General features: G+C 37.9%; 1 protein-coding gene across 2 annotated transcripts in view; it reads left to right on the plus strand.

The window, feature by feature from the left end:
• Nucleotides 1-19,620, plus strand: part of LOC127423785 (IQ motif and SEC7 domain-containing protein 2-like) — a 121,183-nt gene that overhangs the window by 2,653 nt on the left and 98,910 nt on the right. The window contains exon 2 of one of the 2 annotated variants that reach the window (XM_051668357.1): nt 9,377-9,406. The exons of the other annotated variant lie outside the window; for it this stretch is intronic. Within the exon in view, the coding sequence (XP_051524317.1) occupies nt 9,377-9,406 (30 nt within the window). The remainder of the gene's footprint in view (nt 1-9,376; nt 9,407-19,620) is intronic. 2 annotated transcript variants of the gene reach the window in all.

Below are 19,620 nucleotides of genomic sequence, written 5' to 3' on the forward strand. Positions count from 1 at the left end.
GTGAACAAGAATGTTTTATGAAACAGCTACTGTAGCTAAAACAGTTATGTAATGGATGCATTTTTATGCAAGTATGGATAAGCAGGCCACTAACACAGTCTCCACATAAGATGTGCTTGTAATATTGTCTGAATGGAAATTTGAACTTAACATAAATCTTCTGGGTGGGGCATTCTTGAATGTAGATGTTTCCCTAATCTAACACATCCGATTCAACTTATCAGCTCCTTAGCATGCTCTGAATGGACCATTTTCACATTTCCAGGTTTGGAACACGGAAGTAAGGTATAGTGAGGTTAACTTCTATAGCCGTGAACGGGAGACCTCAGCAAATATTTTTACGCACAGTTCAGAATTTTAAAAGAAAAAAAAACTCATTACGTTTCCATGACTTTCCATAAGAGGAAAAATTGGTGAAATTTACTGTCACACCCTCAGCATCTGTTTTTAAACCCTCTTGCAGCAGTGGTAACTATTTTTATTTATTTATTTATGTCGGGGTAATAATTAAAAATTGTAAATGTACACTCAATTATTAAACAAATTTAAATATAACAAGTTAGCTAGATTTACGCTGCTAAATAGGTGTCATCACAGTCTGTGAAAAGGGTCCATTGGGTGTGTCAAATAAGGGAGACATCCAAACATGCTGTGTTGAGGGGACTCCAGGACCATAATTGGGAAACACTGCTGTAGATAGTTCCAGCCTCTTCTTACAAGGGTATTTCACTAGCCTTTTGATTACACTGGGAATGGTGGCACAGAACTAAGTCTTGGAAATAAGAAGTCAGATCCCAGAGAACACAAAGTACCTCTGTCATTTCACAGGGTGTCTTTCCTCTACTCACCCTGTCTATATTACAAAAATGAAATAGAGTGCAAAAGTCTGCTACAATAGTGCTGTTTCTGTGCCATTGGAGAGGCAGTTGGCTGTGCTATATAGCCTGAACATTACATAAACCGACAGACTCTCACCTGTGTCTGGCCTTATCTGGACAGACTTGTGCTGCTGGGCCTTTGGAAGACTGACGTCAAGGGGTCATGGGACTGAATTAGTAAGCTAAAACTGATACAAATATTAAAAAGTTTGTATTTTGTATTTTGAACTAGGCTTAGGGTTATATTGGCCAAGTTTTGTGGAGACGAAGTCAGTGTCCCAGGAAGTTGAGCTCTATTATACTCTAAAACGGCCTTTAGGGATAGTTCACTCCAAAAATGAACATTTTGTCATAATTTACCAACCATCATGTTTTTCCACACCCATATGACTTTCTTCCTTGGAACACAGAAGGAGATATTTAGCAGAATGCCTCAGTCACCGTTCACTTTCACTGTATGGAAAAGAATGAAATTGAATGGTCACTGAGATTTAAAGGGATAGTTCACCCAAAAATGAAAACTCTCTCATTATTTACTCACCCTCATGATATCCCAGGTGTGTATGACTTTCTTTCTTCACTAGAACACATTTGAAGAAAAATAAAAAAATATCTTAGCTCAGTAGGTCCTTAAAATGCAAGTGAATGGAGATTTCTCTTTTGAAGCTCCTGAAATCACAGACAGTCAGCATAAATGTCATCCATATAACACCAGCTGTTAAATTAATGTCTTCTAAAGCGACACAATCACTTTTGGTGAAAAAGATAAATATTAAAGTACTTCTTTAAACTCTAAATCATGCTTCCGTTCTGCAGTGGTAAGCACATGTGACGTCATAGCATTAGCATTTGAAACACGCAAGAACTGACACGTGTGCATCACAGCCGGAAGAGCAGTGCTGTTTACAAGTGAGGAGGAGGAACGCTGTACATTAGCTTGGTTGGTTTTGGTTTTGATCTGTTATTATCTGTTTCTTTACTCAAGGTTCCGTTTGTGTGCTTATCCTGGATGTCTCAACCAAGTGGAGAACATAAGATTACCTCTGTATCATGGCAACGCGAACACGTCAAACGAAAGACCTCTTGGACTCGTGAACCTTACGCTTATGTTAGATTATAGTTATAAAGTACTTAAATATTTATCTTTTTTCACACCAAAAGTGATTGTATCGCTTTAGAAGACATTAATTTAACCATTGGTGTCGTATGGATGATGTTTATGCTGACTGCCTGATTTCTGGTACTTCAAAAGAGAAATCTCCATTCACTTGCATTTTAAGGACCTACTGAGCCAAGATATTTTTTTTATTTTTCTTCAAATGTGTTCTAGTGAAGAAAGAAAGTCATACACACATGGGATATCATGAGGGTGAGTAAATAATGAGTGAATTAAAATTTTTGGGTGAACTATCCCTTTAACACACTGCCTAACGTCTCCTTTTGTGTTCCACAGAAGAAAAAAAAGTCATATAGGTTTGGAGCAACATTAGGGTGAGTAAATTATGTCAATTAAATTTTTTTGGGGGTAAACTATTCCTTTGAGTCCATATTAAGCGTAATTTAGGACAGGGCCTAAGTAGGTTGTTGTTGTTAAACTGGTGCTACAAACCTGATCTTGTGTCAGTCATGGGTCGCCTTTGTAATCATGTATTGAATAAGTGTGGGAGGGTCTCTGAAAACAACCAAACATTTGCATGCTAATGCCTGTCAGTAGTCATGAGCATACCTGTCAACAACTTCAAAACTGTCAGTATCATTCGCAGCATGTGCTGCATCAACATGCTCCATATAAATTCATAGAAAGAAAGATGTACAGAAGTGTAGTGGACCACTTCTTGTGCTGCTGACAGTTGGGTTGTCTGTCTCTTTGCCTGCATTGCTGAGGAATCGACCTCCCCATTGCACCTGATTGCTCCCGCCTGTAGTAGTGTGCACTTGATCCAACCCCATCAGAGTGCACAGTGCATACAGCTGTATACTTGAGCAGTTCTGGGGGGAGATTTGGGCCAGAAGAAGACCGCAGTATAAGGTCTACTTTAGCATTTTGGCTGGTTTGGTGAGATTTGTTTTGTATGTATGATCGGGCCACTGTGTAGGAGAGGTTGTGATTAAAATTCAGTGCAGAGTCAGATTGTGGATCAACTTGTGTGGGAGAATGAAGAATAGAGTCAGAGAGAGAGAGAGAGAGAGAGAGAGGTTGCAGAATACTGCACCTTTTTTTGTGTTTCTCACATATTTTTCTCCTTCCAATTCTCTTTTATATTTCTCTCTCTCTCTTGCCCTGTTTTCAAAGGGAGAGAAACTAATGGCCTCTGTGCAGATTAATCGAGTGCTGAGTGACCCTGTTTACACCTGATATTAAGATGCGTCTCGGGTAGGGTTGCTCCAATATCAAAATTTTGGCTGCGGTACGATACCAGCCCTGGTACCTCGGTATTTTTGAAAAAAAAATCTGATCACCTGTGGCACAAGGCTGTTATGGCTGAATCACAACATGCTGATAAAACACTTGCATCTGTGATATTGCGTACAGATAATAATAATAATAATAATAATAAAACAACCATTTAATATTATATAATTGTTATTATAAGTATTATTGCTACTTTTTGAATATTACATTTTTATACAGTAGTAAAATTTTTCTGTCTTCAATTTCACGCATCGATTTGAATAGAGTTGTCATGTTAGTAGGACATTTATTTTGACAGACCTTTGAGTTCTGCCTGTTTTTCGGGTAAGTTATATCAAGCTTCCCATTAGTGCTGGGATAATCCTATCAGGACTCTTGAGCTGAAATCTCCAAGCTGCACCGCAGGAGTTCATTTAAGTGTTAACAGCTGTTTATACTATAAACACACTGCATGAAAATTAAGAACCAGTAGCATGTGTTGAGTTTGTGTGTGTGTGTGTGTGTGTGTGTGTGCGTGCGTGCGTGCGTGCGCCCGTGTGTGTGTGAAGCAGATGAACAGAGCGGCACCTCTTGTTCATTCTGTAGCATGCAGCGCATGTGACTGTATATTATTTAAATTACATCATTCTTCTGTTTAGTGATCACATTTGGCCATATCCAGAGGTTTTTTATTTTATTTTCAATTTGTCATTGATTTAATCTAAAAACTGTCACATCTCATATCGTTTTGCTAATGACAGCATACTGTAATATGGTACCAAAATTAGCAACAAGATGATATCATACCGTTAACATTTTTTTGGTATCGCGATACTGCGTTAGTACCGGTAAACTGCGCAACCCTAGTCTCGGATGATCCAATCACTTGTGATCAGGCAAGACACCTCATCTGTGACCACTTGTGATCAGATTTTGAGGTGAAGATTCTGTTTCATGACAAAATACTCTACATCAATCACTATGTCAGTGTGTTACTGCATGACATTAAAGCGCAACAAAATCAAAAAAGAGAGTGCAAAATAAAAAATAAAAAAACTTTCTCCCAGATACAGATTAAATTTAATCTAAGCACAAACATAGCATTTCGAGCAGAATATCCATTAATTTTGTGGATTACCTGCATTAAAGGAGCTTCAGATGTTCATGCTTCTCATCTGTGTTGATATCAGACACACTGAAGAAGATCTGTAAAGTTCTCGTGCTTGTGTATGTAGCAGCTTTTTTTAATTTTCTGACCAGACGGTTATTTCCTTTTAAAGCCACTCATAACCGGCAAAGTTTAAACTTGTTTTAACGCAGCGGTTGATTGACAGGTGAGGGATGGCGCTTCACTGCTGTTTGGGACGCATTCAGGACGGATTAGCATTTACACCTCAAATGCGATGTGGTTTCTTTTTAATTGGAATGGATTTAAACATGGTAAAGATAAAATGTGTGAAATGAACTGCAGTTACTAGACTCATCTGAAAGCATAATGAAATTAGCCAGAATACCTAAAAAACAAACCGGCAAAAGACAGGGCAAGTCTAGAACTTTACAAATAATGGGTGTTCCAATTCTGCAGAATTCTGTGGACAATGATTCTGTGTAGGCTTATTACCATGGCGAGATCAATGTAATTATGGCTTTTATAAAAAAAATAAATAAAAAAAAAATAAAAAAAAATTACATTGTATTTGTTATGAAATTGGATGCCTAAACATATATGGAAATATAACTAAAATAGCCATACAGTAGCTGTAAATAAAGTGTAAAAAAAAATAAAAAATAGATTTCACTCCCCTAATAGTAGTAAGAATCTACAGTATTTTCACCAAAAACACGTTAGCTAACACAGTAGTGTTACTATAGAAAGAGGTTAAATCTTTCATCATGAAGTTCACTGGTTACTTTAAATTTCTTTTTTTTTTTAATCACAGTTGCTGATCCCTCATTTAAATGCTGCTTTGGTGTTGTGTCCTGGGTCATCAGATGAATCACATGTCTCTGTGAGAGCTACGAATACATTAAATTGTTGGAGTAACCAACAAAAATTTGCAACGCTAATAACTACATCTTTTAGTAGCGGAACAAGTAGCTCCGCTATTTTCACAATAATGTAGCTTTTTCAGTAACACGCTACATTTTCCAACAAGTAGTAGTGTAGCGTCACAAAATGCTGCATTTGTCTTGCAGCAATACAGCCGAGGGAGTAATAAAACACGCTTACCTTCTGTTAACCGTCCTCTTCGATAGCGTTGGGAAGTCTGAATCATGTAAGTAAATCAGTTCATTCGGACAGTTCATATGAAGTAATTTCAATTCCCTGATTAACTTACAGTATGTACCATTGGAAAGTCAATTCATTTTAGTGAATCAATTCGTTCAGACGGTTCATGTAAATGAACTAGTTCAAGTAAATGATTCCCCGATTCACTTGAGCCTCTGAACAGAGATCACTTTGCCTTCTTTAAGCAAAATATTTAGTTAATTGCTGCTGTTGATCACTTTGTTTTCAACTCAGTTATATAAAATTGGGTACATTCTAGTTTTATTTGTTGCATTTAGTATAACTTTGTTTAATTTTAATTTTGAGCTAGGCTTTATAGAACTTCTGATTTGAAAATTTTAATAATATCAAATGATAATATTTTTAAAATATTTTCATCCTTAAATACCTTCGATGTATTCAGCTCCTTAAGTAGCTTGTGGTGTAGCTACCAACTTTTTTTTTTTTATTTATTTTATTTTATTTTTTTACAAGAGTAGATTGACTAATTTAGCAACTTTAAGAAATGAGTAGCTTTTGGGAAGTTCAGTTTCAAAGTTCCCAAACAGTGCACAAATAGTCAGTCACATAAAGAGCAATCTGGTGAATATTACAGTGTGCTTACCTTCCACCCCAGTAGCTGTAGCTTTGCTAGCATTTGCTTAGCAACAGCTCTACCTGAAACAAAGACATAACATGAGAGACATGAGGGCAGACGGCCAGTTTAACCAAAAGACTTTTGTGTTTTAGAGACCTTGTTGATGGAGTTTTTCTCAGCGTTACTGATTCAGAATCCACTTTCAGCTTTTTTTCTCTCTCTCTTTATTTCCCCGTCTCTGTGTCCCAATCTCTCATTCCTCCCCTCCTCTGCCCTCCCTTGGTGTTGAGCAGATGGCACACTGGCGTGGGACCCGCCATTTTCTTTAGGGTCGCCTTTTCTCCTTTCACCCATAAGGGTCATTTACAGCATTTTGCTTCTTGTGAGCTCTTTCTCTGTTTAGATCTGTATATTTTGCCCCTTTTTCTCCCTTCACCCCATCAGACAAATGACAGTCCAAATGACCCAACTCTGGTGATCACAATCTCTGACAGTGTATTATACTCTCTCTTTGGTGTAACTCTCTCTGCTATTGAACAAGTGTAACTACTGCAGTGGGTGAGCTGTTGAGGTGGGATTGTTTCTCAGAATAATTAGGATGCCCTGTGTTAATTACATTTGTCCAGTGCAGGTGGCAATTACTGTCATAGATCTGAGTCTGTGAGTAATACGCGGGGTGTTGGAGGACTGAATGATAGAGTTTATGCAATTATGATGTAACTGAATGTCTATGAAGGAGCTCACATGTCAGTCAAACCTGACACATACAGCTCTGAGTAGTTTCATAAGTTGATCTCCTTTTATTCAAATTAACTTTTGATTTTATTCACTTAATTTCAGCTTAATTTTGTGGTTCGTATCTTTGGCATGCACAAGTGACAAAAAGCAATGGTTTGCCAGTCCACTTACTAGAATCACAGAAATTACATACAGTTTTGTGGTGTTGTGGTTTGATGCGCTGCTCCAGCCACTTTATTTTCCCCGCCTGAAATAATACAAATAATTTATTTCAAATAGCATATGTTTGAATTTATTGCTATTAAGTTTACTCATTATATCTCTTCTGACATTTACATCAAAGCCAGCTTGTGATGTTTCTGGTTTCTGGTCTACTAATTTGAATGATTTTATTTCTAACCACCAGTATACACAGTTATAGTAAAACTAATGGGTGTAAAATATTTTTTACGTTTCAAAAATTGTGCATAGAATGTTTCTATACCAATAGATTTCCTTTCAAGTAATACTAAGAAATTAGTTATTTTTCCAATTTACTCTAGACCACTAGCTTTCAGTTGATCTTTCTGTGGTTAGTGAACATACTGTGAGGATGTGAAGCCTTAAAAACGTGAAACCTCACACTGTGTTTACACTTGAATTGAACATCAATGGCTTGAGGTTTTCTAAAATGGAAGCTTTACAGGAATAGTTCACCCAAAAATGAAAATTCTCTCATCATTTACTCACCCTCATGCCATCCCAAATCTCAGCTCTGAAGGTCCATACAATGCAAGTGAATGCTGACCAAAACTTTGAATCTCCAAAAAGCACATAAAGGCAGCACAAATCTAATCCTTACGACTAATCCAGTGGTGTAATCCATGTCTTCTGAAGCGATCCAATTGATTTTGGATTAGAACAGACCAAAATATAACTCCTTTTTCACCGTAAATCTTGAGATCAGCAGCCTCCTTGGCGATCATGATTTCAAGTTCGGTTACACTTCCTAGTGCTTGATGCATGCACATAGTTCTAGATGTTGCTAGGAAGTGTAATCAAGCTTAAAATCACTGATTTCAATGCCTAGAGACTTGGCATTTTGCAAAGTTACAATTTGGTCTGTTCTCAACCAAAACTAATTAAATCGCTTCAGAAGACATGGATTAAACCACTAGAGTTTTATGGATTACTTTTATGCTGCCTTTATGTGCTTTTTAAAGCTTCAAAGATAACTGTGTCAAGGCATACACATCCCTGACCAAAGTTCAGTTTTTACTGAAGAGGCAAATGCTTTATTACTAGCACTGAAGTTCATTGAGACTGTTCCACAGAAATCCTTTTTAATGATAACTGATTCCAAATCATGTCTGGAAGCATTGGAGTCTATAAAAACAAATTTTAAACAAATTGTCATCTCTGGAATCAAAGAATTTTAGTATTATTTTCTGTTGGGTACCTGGCCACTCAGGAATCTCTGGTAATGAACAAGCAGATAGAGCTGCCAAAGAAGCATTATCCTCAGAACCAGTAAAATGCTCTATTCCGTTCACAGACCTAAAACCAACATTAAATGTACACACTAAAAACAAATGGCAGACGGAATGGGATCAGTGTTTAAACAACAAATTACGGGAAATAAATCCTGTTGTTGGGACAAGACACGTATTCCCTTTTAATAATCGTTGGGATCAAGTCACTTACACTCGATGCCGGAGGCTCACACACCAATTTTTACTGTCTGGAGAAAATTCACCAAAGTGCCCATCCTGCCAGAACCCACTATCCATTAAACATGTCTTACTGGACTGTAACGCTTCTACACACTCGAGGAACCTGTATTATTCTGTTGACACTTTTGAAAAGGTTTTTAACCAAGTAAGTCCAAATTTAGTTTTAAGGTTTTTAGAAAAAAATGAATCTTAAACACCTTTTTTAGTTTTACTCTTGAATAACTAAACTGGCTCTCGCCATGAATATAGCCATAGAAGCTGGCATGGCGTTAAAAAGGAAATAAAGAAAGCTTCAAAGATTTGGTCATTCACTTGCATTGCATGGACCTACAGAGCTGAAATATACTTCTAAAATGTTTATTTGTATTCTGCAGAAGAAAGAAAGTCATACACATCTGGGATGGCATAAGGGTGAGTAAATGATGAGTTTTCATTTTTGGGTGAACTATTCCTGTAAAGCTTCCATTTTAGAAAACCTCAAGCCATTGATGTTCAATTCAAGTGTAAACACAGTGTAAGGTCCCACATTATCCATGACTATTCATCCTTAGCATGGATTTGTAAATTAGTAGAAACAATGGGGTTTGAATGGGGTTTTAAGTGGATTTTTGCTATTTGTAATCATTTTAAATAATTTCCCTGCATTAGATCAGTTTGTATTCACATTTGCTCCATTGATTTATATGTATTCCTTACCGTGTCTTCAATAATACAACATTACTGACACTTCCACTTTTTTATGTGTCCATGTTTGTCTGTCTATCTCTAACTCTTCCACTGGATCCACAGGCCAGAAGGGGACTCGTCCAACAAAGACAGGTCTGTGTTCATGCTTTCATTCAATCTCTCCATTCTCTCTTCCTCTTCCACAGCGCACTCTCTGACTCCTGTTGTAGAGCATACACAGTCAAGTGACAGGACTGTTCTATCTAGGGCAACCTGAATGCATGTGGGACATGCCATTGCTTCTAATGACTTATGGCTTGCCTTTATGAAATAGCTCTTGCTTCTTGAGCAGGTTTTATCAGAAGAAAAGCACTGTAAACTCACTGCTACTCAGAATTAAAGGGATAGTCAACCAGAAATTCATATTATGTCATCATTTACTCACCTTTATGTTGTTCCAAACCCATATGACTTTAATCTTTCACAAAAGGAGATGTTAGGTAAAATATTAGCCTCTGTCACCATTCGAAAGAATAAAAGTAAATATATTCAATAAAGTAAATTGTGACTAGGGCTAACATTCTGCCTAACATCTCCTTTTGTGTTTCATGGTGAAAAGAAAGTCATAAGGGTCTGGAACAACGGTGAATAAATTATTACATAATTTTCATTTTCAGGATAAGAATATCAGGACTAGGGCTGAAAAATACAGTATAGACCTCTGTTGGTAATAAAGAATTATCGTCACTTGCCTGCAAGACTCACTGTTAGCCGTTGCCGTAGTGACCAATATGTCCAGTGTGAGTATGTTAATGGGTATTGATATGCATGTTGTTTGCATTTGCCCTTTATAGTGAATGTGGATATGGGCGTTAGTGGTTAGTCAGAAATTACAGGAGTGATACCACAGCTGTGTGTATGTGTGTGTAGGAGTGATAGTGGGTGCAGGGCAAAAGGTCAAATGGTATTTGTGGCAAGAATATGCTGGATTTTGATATTTAAGAGAATTAATGTTTCCACAATGCTCATTGTGCCAAAGCAGCTTTACAAAGAATAGTGTCTTACAAACCCCCCAGTGAGCAAGCCAAAGGCGACAATGGCATGTTGGTTGTAGAGAACAGTTTATCATGTTTTTCTGTATAATTCAGTGTTTCAAAGCATTTGTAGTATGTTTTGTGCTGCCGTGTTGATATGAGAGCAATCGGTGGATTTGAAGTGGCTCTCTGTGGCATTATTATACCGATTCCTCACCATGAGCACGAGCCGGGGATCCGAATGTTACATGATCGGTCGTCATGGCAACACCTGATGAACTGGATTACCGAAAAAAGTTGGCTGTGCAATACATAACATATTCTGTGCATGTATTTAGAGCACACATGCTGTAAGTATATGGCTACACTTTAAAAAATCTGATAACCTAAAAAAAGTGCTTTATGTGCTCACATCTACACTGTTAGAGCAAATTTATATTTTGATATATAAATTGTATCTTTAGGGGTACAACAGCTTGTCACATTTTTATACCTTAAGGTATTAATAAATACCCTTTAGGTAAATAAGACACTCAGGGTACTAATATGTTCCCTTTAGGGACAGATAAAGTACAAATACATTCTGACTGACGTAATTTTACAGTAGGTGTACCTTTGAGGGTACAGCCCCAATGTTGTACCCCTAAAGGTACACTTTTTGCTAAATAAATTCTGACAGTGTAGATAAACTGGTTTTATTCAAGTCAAAAATATTATTTAACATATTTAAATCAACCTGACGACTTTAGGTTCCATCAACAAAAGTAATTTCTAAGGATTAGATCAAGCTGAAATCGATCTTTGAGGTGACAGTTGCACATTACCACTTTTTACAGTGTATGTTTGGAATGAAATACTAATTTGCTATACTGCACAGTGTACACTGTATACTGCCTACTACTTTTTTTAAACGAGTAATTGAAAAAATAGGCTTCATTACACAATGGGCTCTATTTTTGTGGCCGCACAAAACACAGCATGACGCGCAACAACCGTGCGCTATATCTTATCCCATTTTCGCGTGTCCAACAAAAAAGTGACTTCAAATCGTATGTTTGGGAGCATTTGAATGACTGACTGAAGATGACGGATGGAAAACATGCTGACAGAAGTATAAAGTTACACATCCTACAAATGGGACAGGATGTTCTACTTAGTCATCCAACAACCAACTAGTGAGTTTAATATTTTTAGCTGTGACGCTTTTAAAAGGATGAATTGAAAGATGCAACGTTTTATAATGTTTAAGCGTGCTGACAGCGCATGGTATACATGTAGTTACAGTTGAAGTCAGAAGTTTACATACACCAAATACATCAGTTAGGATCACTACTTTATTTTAAGAATGTGAAATGTCAGAATAATAGTAGAGAGTGACTTTATTCCAGCTTTTATCTTATTCCCAGTGGGTCAGAAATTTACATACAGTTTGTTAGTATTTGGTAGCATTGCCTTTAAATTGTTTAACGTGGTTCAAACATTTTTGGTAGCCTTCCACAAGCTTCTCACAATAAGTTGCTGGAATTTTTTTTTGGCCCATTCCTCCAGACAGAACTGGTGTAATTGAGTCAGGATTGTAGGCCTCCTTGCTCGCACACGCCTTTTCAGTTCTGCCCACAAATTTTCTTTCGGATTGAGGTCAGGGCTTTGTGATGGCCACTCCAATACCTTGACTTTGTTGTCCTTAAGCCATTTTGCCACAACTTTGGAGGTATGCTTGGGGTCATTGTCCATTTGGAAGACCCATTTATCACAGAGCTTTAACTTCCTGGCTGATTTCTTGAGTGGTTGCTTCAATATATCCACATAATTTTCCTTCCTCATGATGCCATCTATTTTGTGAAGTGCCCTAGTCCCTCCTGCAGCAAATCACCCCCACAACATGATGCTGCCAGCCCCATTCTTCACGGTTGGGATGGTGTTCTTTGGCTTGGAAGCCTTTCCCTTTTTCCTCCAAACATAACGTTGGTCATTATGGCTAAACAGTTAAATTTTTGTTTCATCAGACCAGAGAAAAGTTCTCCAAAAAGTTAGATCGTTGTCCCCATGTGCACTTGCAAACTGTAGTCTAGCTTTTTTTATGGCGGTTTTGGAGCATTGGCTTCTTCTTTGCTGAGCATACTTTCAGGTTATGATAATATATGACTCGTTTTACTGTGGATATAGATACTTGTCTACCTGTTTCCTCCAGCATCTTCACAAGGTCCTTTTGCTGTTGTTCTGGGTTTGATTTGCACTTTTCGCACCAAATTACGTTCATCTCTAGGATACAGAATGCGTCTCCTTCCTGAGCGGTATGATGGATGCGTGGTTCCATGGTGTTTATACTTGCATACTATTGTTTGTACAGATGAACATGGTACCTTAAGGCATATGGAAGTTGCTCCCAAGGATGAACCAGACTTGTGGAGGTCCACAATCGTTTTTCTGAGGTCTTGGCTGATTTCTTTTGATTTTCCCATGATGTCAAGCAAAGAGGCACTGAGTTTGAAGGTAGGCCTTAAAATACATCCACAGGTACACCTCCAATTGACTTCAATTAGCCTATCAGAAGCTAATTGGCTAGTTGCCTAAAGACTTGACATCATTTTCTGAAATTTTCCAAGCTGCTTAAAGGCATAGTTAACTTAGTGTATGTAAACTTCTGACCCACTGGAATTGTGATATAGTCAAATAAAGTGAAACAATCTGTCTGTAAACAATTGTTGGAAAAAATTACTCGTGTCATGCACAAAGTAGATGTCCTAAACGACTTGCCAAAACTATAGTTTGCTAATATGAAATCTGTGTTATGGTTAAAAAAATGAGTTTTAATGACTTCAACCTAAGTGTATGTAAACTTCTTACTTCAATTGTACTATTGGGTCTTAAATCATCCTCATTATTTAAAGCATCGCTTGAGTACAAACTCACTGCATTCAGCACTTTAAATAGCCTGCTTTAAGCAATGTTACCATTATTATGCAGAGTCCACAGGTTTATTTGTGAGATTGTGTGGACAGATTAAAGGACAGCATTATGGAGTCTGTTGCTGATTCTTTGTGGTGGGGTGTCTGACAGACAACAGATCGCTTTAATAAACTGTTGCAGAAGACAAAACTGTTGTTCAAAATCAAAATCAAAAGTAACAGTCAGGATCTGGTGTGGCCACCAGCTGCATTAAGCACTGCAGTGCGTCTCGTCCTCATGGACTGCACCAGATTTGCCAGTTCTTGCTGTGAGATGTTACACCAATCTTCCACCAAGGCACTTGCTAGTTCCCGGACATTTCTGGGGGGAATGGCCCTAGCCCTCACCCTCCGATCCAACAGGTCCCAGACATGCTCAATGGGATTGAGATCCGGGCTCTTTGCTGGCCATGTTGCACCGACCATCACCCCTGGTGAGACAAAACCATGACTCGTCAGTGAAGGGCACTTTTTGCCAGTCCTGTCTGGTCCAGTGTAGGTGGGTTTGTGCCCATAGGCGACATTGTTGCCGGTGATGTCTGGTAAAGACCTGCTTTACAACAGGCCTACAAGCCCTCAGTCTAGCCTCTCTCAGCCTATTGCAGACAGTCTGAGCACTGATGGAGGGAATGTGTGTTCCTGGTGTAACTCGGGCAGTTGTTGTTGCCATCCTGTACCTGTCCCGCAGGTGTGATATTCGGATGTACCGATCCTGTACAGGTGTTGTTACATGTGGTCTGCCAATGCAAGGATGATCAGCTGTCCTTCCTGTCTCCCTGTAGCGCTGTCTTAGGCGTCTCACAGTACGGACATTGCAATTTATTGCCCTGGCCACATCTGCAGTCCTCATGCCCCCATGCAGCATGCATAAGGCACGTTCACGAAGATGAGCAGGGACCCTGGGCATCTTTCTTTTGGTGTTTTTCAGAGTCAGTAGAAAGGTCTCTTTAGTGTCCTAAGTTTTTATAACTGTGACCTTAATTGCCTACCGTCTGTAAGCTGTTAGCGTCATAACGACCGTTCCACTGGTGCATGTTCATTAAATGTATATGGTTCATTGAACAAGCGTGGAAAACATTGTTTAAACACTTTACAATAAAGATCTGTAAAGTTATTTGGATTTTTACAAATTATCTTTAAAATACAGTGTCCTGAAAAAGGGATGTTTCTTTTTTTGCTGAGTTTATATCCCTAAGAAACGCATCCACTTACACATTCAATTGTGATTATATGATATGCCTTTTTTGCCTCAGTGCTGTTGCATAAAAAGAAGATTTGCAAATAATCGTAAAACCGGTTAACCGTGAGTTTTTCCTCTCTTTCATCTCACACTGCGGCATCCCTACTGAGTTCCTATAATATTTTTGGGTTATGTTTTTTGTTTCAATAAATTAATTTAATTTTTAAAGCAAAATTGACCAGTAGAAGTGAAGTGCGTGCAAAAAAAAAAAAAAAAAACAGATACCTTGATCCACAGCCTAACATGGAAGGCTGATACAATCACTGTTAATACTAGCCATGATCTGTGTGTCGCTTAATCAATGTGATTTAATAATACTTATATTCTCTATAATTTTTTTAACAGAGCCTACATCCAAATCCTGAACCACATTGTCGATGCGTATAAAAGAAGCATGTCACTGTCATAGAAATATGCCGGACATTCAACAAGGACACAGTGCACAAAACAAAGTCCATATTTCTATTCTTTTTGTTTGGGCATATATGAAATGCCTGTATGTGTGCTGATGTTTTTGGCACATTGGTATTGTGTGGGTGTGCATGTATTCGGGCGACATTTTTGTGCCAGTTACACTATAGTTTCAACACAGCAGAAGGACACAGACAAACGGTGCTTGAGGACAATGCCGCCACTTTGTCACGTTTCACTATAATTACTCTCTGGATGCTTTTGTCCTTGGTTCACGAGTCGTTCAGCCTGTATGGGTGTGAATATAATTGTTCCTGCATTGTTAAATGGCTGTAATACTTTCATAAATTTGACATCATTCATGCTCATGCATTGCACTTTGAATCATACTTGTTTCTATTTGTCGCTGCAAAAATAATGCAAGGTGGCAAGAATTAATTAAATCACTTTAATATTCCTGCTCTACTTGATTCTCTGGTCTCAGCTGGACTGAGCATGGAAATAACTCACAGTAAAGATTTACAGTGGTGTTGACTAGTGCCTTTCTCCCACCTCAATACCCCCTGCAGTTTTGCAGTCTGCAGCAATGCATCACTCAGCCCCTCAGGTCATCAGAGGAGGCTGTTTAAAATCACTGGCCTAGAGCTGTGTGTGTGAGTTCAGTAATTCCTCAGCTCTTGCAGTACAATGTAACTGGTCATATGATGTAATGCTTTTACACTTTCTTTGTGAGTTGTGCTGAAATGCTATATTTTGAACAAGTGAACTTAAATGGATTACAGTATACTCTGTGGGTGGAGCACAACACTAGTACTATATTAAAGGTATAATTCACCCAAAAATGCAAATTCTGTCATTATTTACTCACCATTGTGTTGTTTCTCACCTGTAAGACTTTCTTTTATCTGTGGATCACCAAAGAGGAAGTTCAGCAGAATGACCAAACTGCTCTCTTCCATAATATGAAAGTGAATGAGGACTGGGGCTGTCAAGTTATAAAAAGCATCATAACAACATGATAAATATAATTCATACAGTTTGTGCGCTATATTCCAAGTCTTCTGCAGCCATTTGATAGCTTTGTATGAGGAACAGAGCAAAAAATTAACTCATTATTCATTTAAAATCTCTTTCACTTGTATTCTGCAACAAATATCTCCTTTAGTGTTCCACGGTTGAAAGAAAGTGGGTTCAGAGAGACGTTTCGTGATTGAGTAAATGATGACAGAATTTTTATTTTGGCTGAACCGTTCCATTTAGAGCCATTCACACAACAGCAATTAAGTCACTGGAGGTCTGAAAGTCTCTGTGCTGTTGCTTCCTTATGGACATTTATACTCAGTGCTGCATCTAACTGTATCAGGCAGCTGATCACTGTCTGCACACCCATTGGTAATTGCCGCATTGTGTTGCTTTTCATTTTCAAGAAGAAATTGAACTCTGGTCGCATCGCCATCAGCCACTGTTGCTCATGTTGCCTGAAATCGCCTTGTTGTTGCAAGTTACTGTTTGTGTGAATGCCCAATTGACTGGTGAGGGATTGGTAAAGGGAGGAACTGAAAGATGAAGCAACAGCATTTTCTCTGATCTCATCTCACATGTAGTTCTGGATCTTTCAGATGTGAATAGTTCACCAGATTTGCTATTGGTACAGTTTTACGCTGTAAAAACGTATTAATTTGCAATTGCTCTGCTATAAGACTATGACGAGGAGGAGGGGGTGGCCGGGACACGAGGATGCACGCCCGGTGCTGAGTTGCCCAATCAGCGGGAGAGAGATAAAGGAGGAGATATAAGGGATGCCAGAGAGAGAGAGAGAGAGAGCTGTGTGTGTGCGCGCGCGTGTCGACATCTGTTATGTTTCAGTTCAGCGTTTGTGTTGATTAAAGTCTTGTTAATTGTTAATCCGGTTCTTGCTTCCTCCTTTCCCTAAACTTGTTACAGAGACATTATGATGCACTTAATTTAGGCCACAGAGAATCTTCATTTTTTCCCCAAATTTTCTACACTGATGGTGCGATCTGCAAAATTCTGTGGAATTGTTTGACGTATGGATAAATGTGTCAGAGCCAGTGTCGTTGCCAGGATGAATTACTTGGAGGGGCACACATTCACTTTACCATAACTGTAGCTACTGTAACGTGACTAAAATTACTGGTGGTGTTTAGGGATGTTGTCATTACACAGTTTTACCATTAACTGTAATTAAAAATGGCACAGTTAATTTAAGACAAGAAAGGTTTTATTTACACATGGAAAAAATACTATATATGTAATATATAAATTAATAATATAAAGGAGTTTTTCATTGTAAGCCTAAAAGTGAAGATCTCTTGCACTTGTGCCTGGCTGGTTACTGGCTGTTGTTATGGTTACGGATGGAGGCTGCGTGTCGCAGACTGAACGTGCACTTTCAGTTCACGTGAAACTGCTCCTTAAACACACAAACTGCAAAATATAAGAAAGCAATTTGATCTACCAGTCTCATAACCATAAAAAGGGACTTAAATCGTCTGTTTGGGAGCATTTCAATAACTGTCTTTATTACATCCGATCATCTTCAGACAGTCACAGAAGTCATATAAAAGGTACACATCCTACAAAAGGGACAGGATGTTCCACAAGTCCTCCAACAACAAACTAGTGAGTTTATTATTTTTGGCTGTGGTGCTTTTAAAGGGATGAATTGAAAGATGCTATTTGTTGTAATATTTAAGTGTGCTGACAGCGCTGTGCATTTACATGTAGTTACTTTCAGCATAAACTTTGAGAAGTTGCATCTCTATTCAACCTCATTATTTAAAGTATCGTTTGTGTTCAAATTAAACGCATTGAACAGTAAATTTATGTTCCTGTTATTATGCATAGTCCACATGTTTATTTGTGAGATGTTGTGGACAAATTAAATAACAATATTTTTATGGAGTGTGTTGCTGATTCTTTGGTGGGTTGTCTGACAGACATTGCATTTCTTTAATAAACTGTTGCCAAAGAAAAACTTGTGAGATGCCGTACATGTTGCGCACCTCTATTCACCTAAAATAAACATTTGAAGCAACTCCAAGCTCTTTTGTTACATTGACACACAATATTCTGCATCTGGGATGCAGATAAGCGGTGTTGCCCTATGTTGGAGCGTCTCTTTTTCTTATAATGTTTCCCCGGGGTAAAAAGCACATTTTATTTTATTTTCTCCCAAAACACTAAATAGCATCAAAAACTACCACCGGACATTCCTTGACAGCTGATGATTATACACAGATGAGCTCTTCGTAATATCTCGTAGTCTTGATAATTAACGATGCTTTTAAATCTATCCGAACTCCAAGCAAACACTTGTTGATATAAAAGAATTTATCAAATCAATCATGCAGTGCATCTACATGTACAGACTGATCAATAAAAAAATAAAATAAAAATGGAGGGCCCCATTCCTGCTAACAGAACAATTCATATGTGAAGAGCAACTCCATTAGGGCTGTGTCAGTACAATCAAATATCGATATATTGCAATACTTCATCTCACAATACTGTATCGATACTTAGATCCATGTTTCGTGATATATCGTGATATTTTCAGTGCAGTCAGAGATACTTCTATGAGGCACGAAAGAGATAAACTGATCCTGCAGGATTCACAGTTTCACTCAAGGACATGTTGGACCTCTCTCATGCATTTTGGATCAAGGACCTGGCAAAAATATCGATTTTCTACTTAATCTCATTTGTACGATCCCAGTGTCGATTCTTAAAATGCCAAGATCGCTCTTTCTATTTGCAATCCCCAACATTCAGATGTGTGTAAATCCCATTTGCTACAAAAAATGTCTGTGATTGGCCACTGGCTGGTAATCTTTTAGATTTCACGCACCAGTGTTTGAGTGGTGTAGTGGCATAAAAGTTCAGCTCTGAGATCTTTTCACTGCATGCTGAGAGTAAAAATTTGGACTCTTTCTGTGTAATGTCAAAGCAAATAATTTGTTGTTTAATAATGTATCTTTTAATATCCTTTCTGTTCTCTACAGTAACTTATCAAAAACAACAAAAGAAACATTTAATTCTAATCACCTATAGCATGGATGCTGTAAAGAAGCCATTTGACCAAACAAACACTACTGTCAAAGTCCCTGCCACAGGTCTTAAAGAGACAGTACCATTTTAGCACTTGTTCTACATATCTAAGTAAATACTTCTAAACAGTACAAATTAGGCATGTAAACAACAAACATGTAACAATATACTGTATGTATGCAATATAGTATATGCAATTTCAATACACCATATCTATTTATATAATACATGGACTACATTTAAAAAAAGAAAAAGCAAAAATGTCAACATAATGCTGAAAAATTAAGGATAAAGTAAAATTTGTAAAACTGATATGTCCATAATTTAACATGTTAGAAAGTCCCCTGTATAATGAATAACAGTGCAAATATACAGTATGCCTTCAGTCTTTCACTTCTGATCCTTCAATAATTTGGGTTTTATTGGTATTTGGCTACATTTCACTTTGTTAACCACAACCAGGCTTGATGATGTAGGCGTACTGGCATGATACTGAAAGCTTGGCTTGAAAGTTCACCTCAGATTATTGTTTATTAATGTGGAAGGAGGCAAACATCATTTCACCTTATTCGGACACATTTTAGGCAGAAACAATTGACGTTGCGCCATTTGAAACTAAACTTTTTATTATTATTATCAAAGTCTTTCTAGCAAGTCAGTCCT

This window comes from Myxocyprinus asiaticus, chromosome 33, assembly GCF_019703515.2.
Source record: "Myxocyprinus asiaticus isolate MX2 ecotype Aquarium Trade chromosome 33, UBuf_Myxa_2, whole genome shotgun sequence".
NCBI lineage: Eukaryota > Metazoa > Chordata > Actinopteri > Cypriniformes > Catostomidae > Myxocyprinus > Myxocyprinus asiaticus.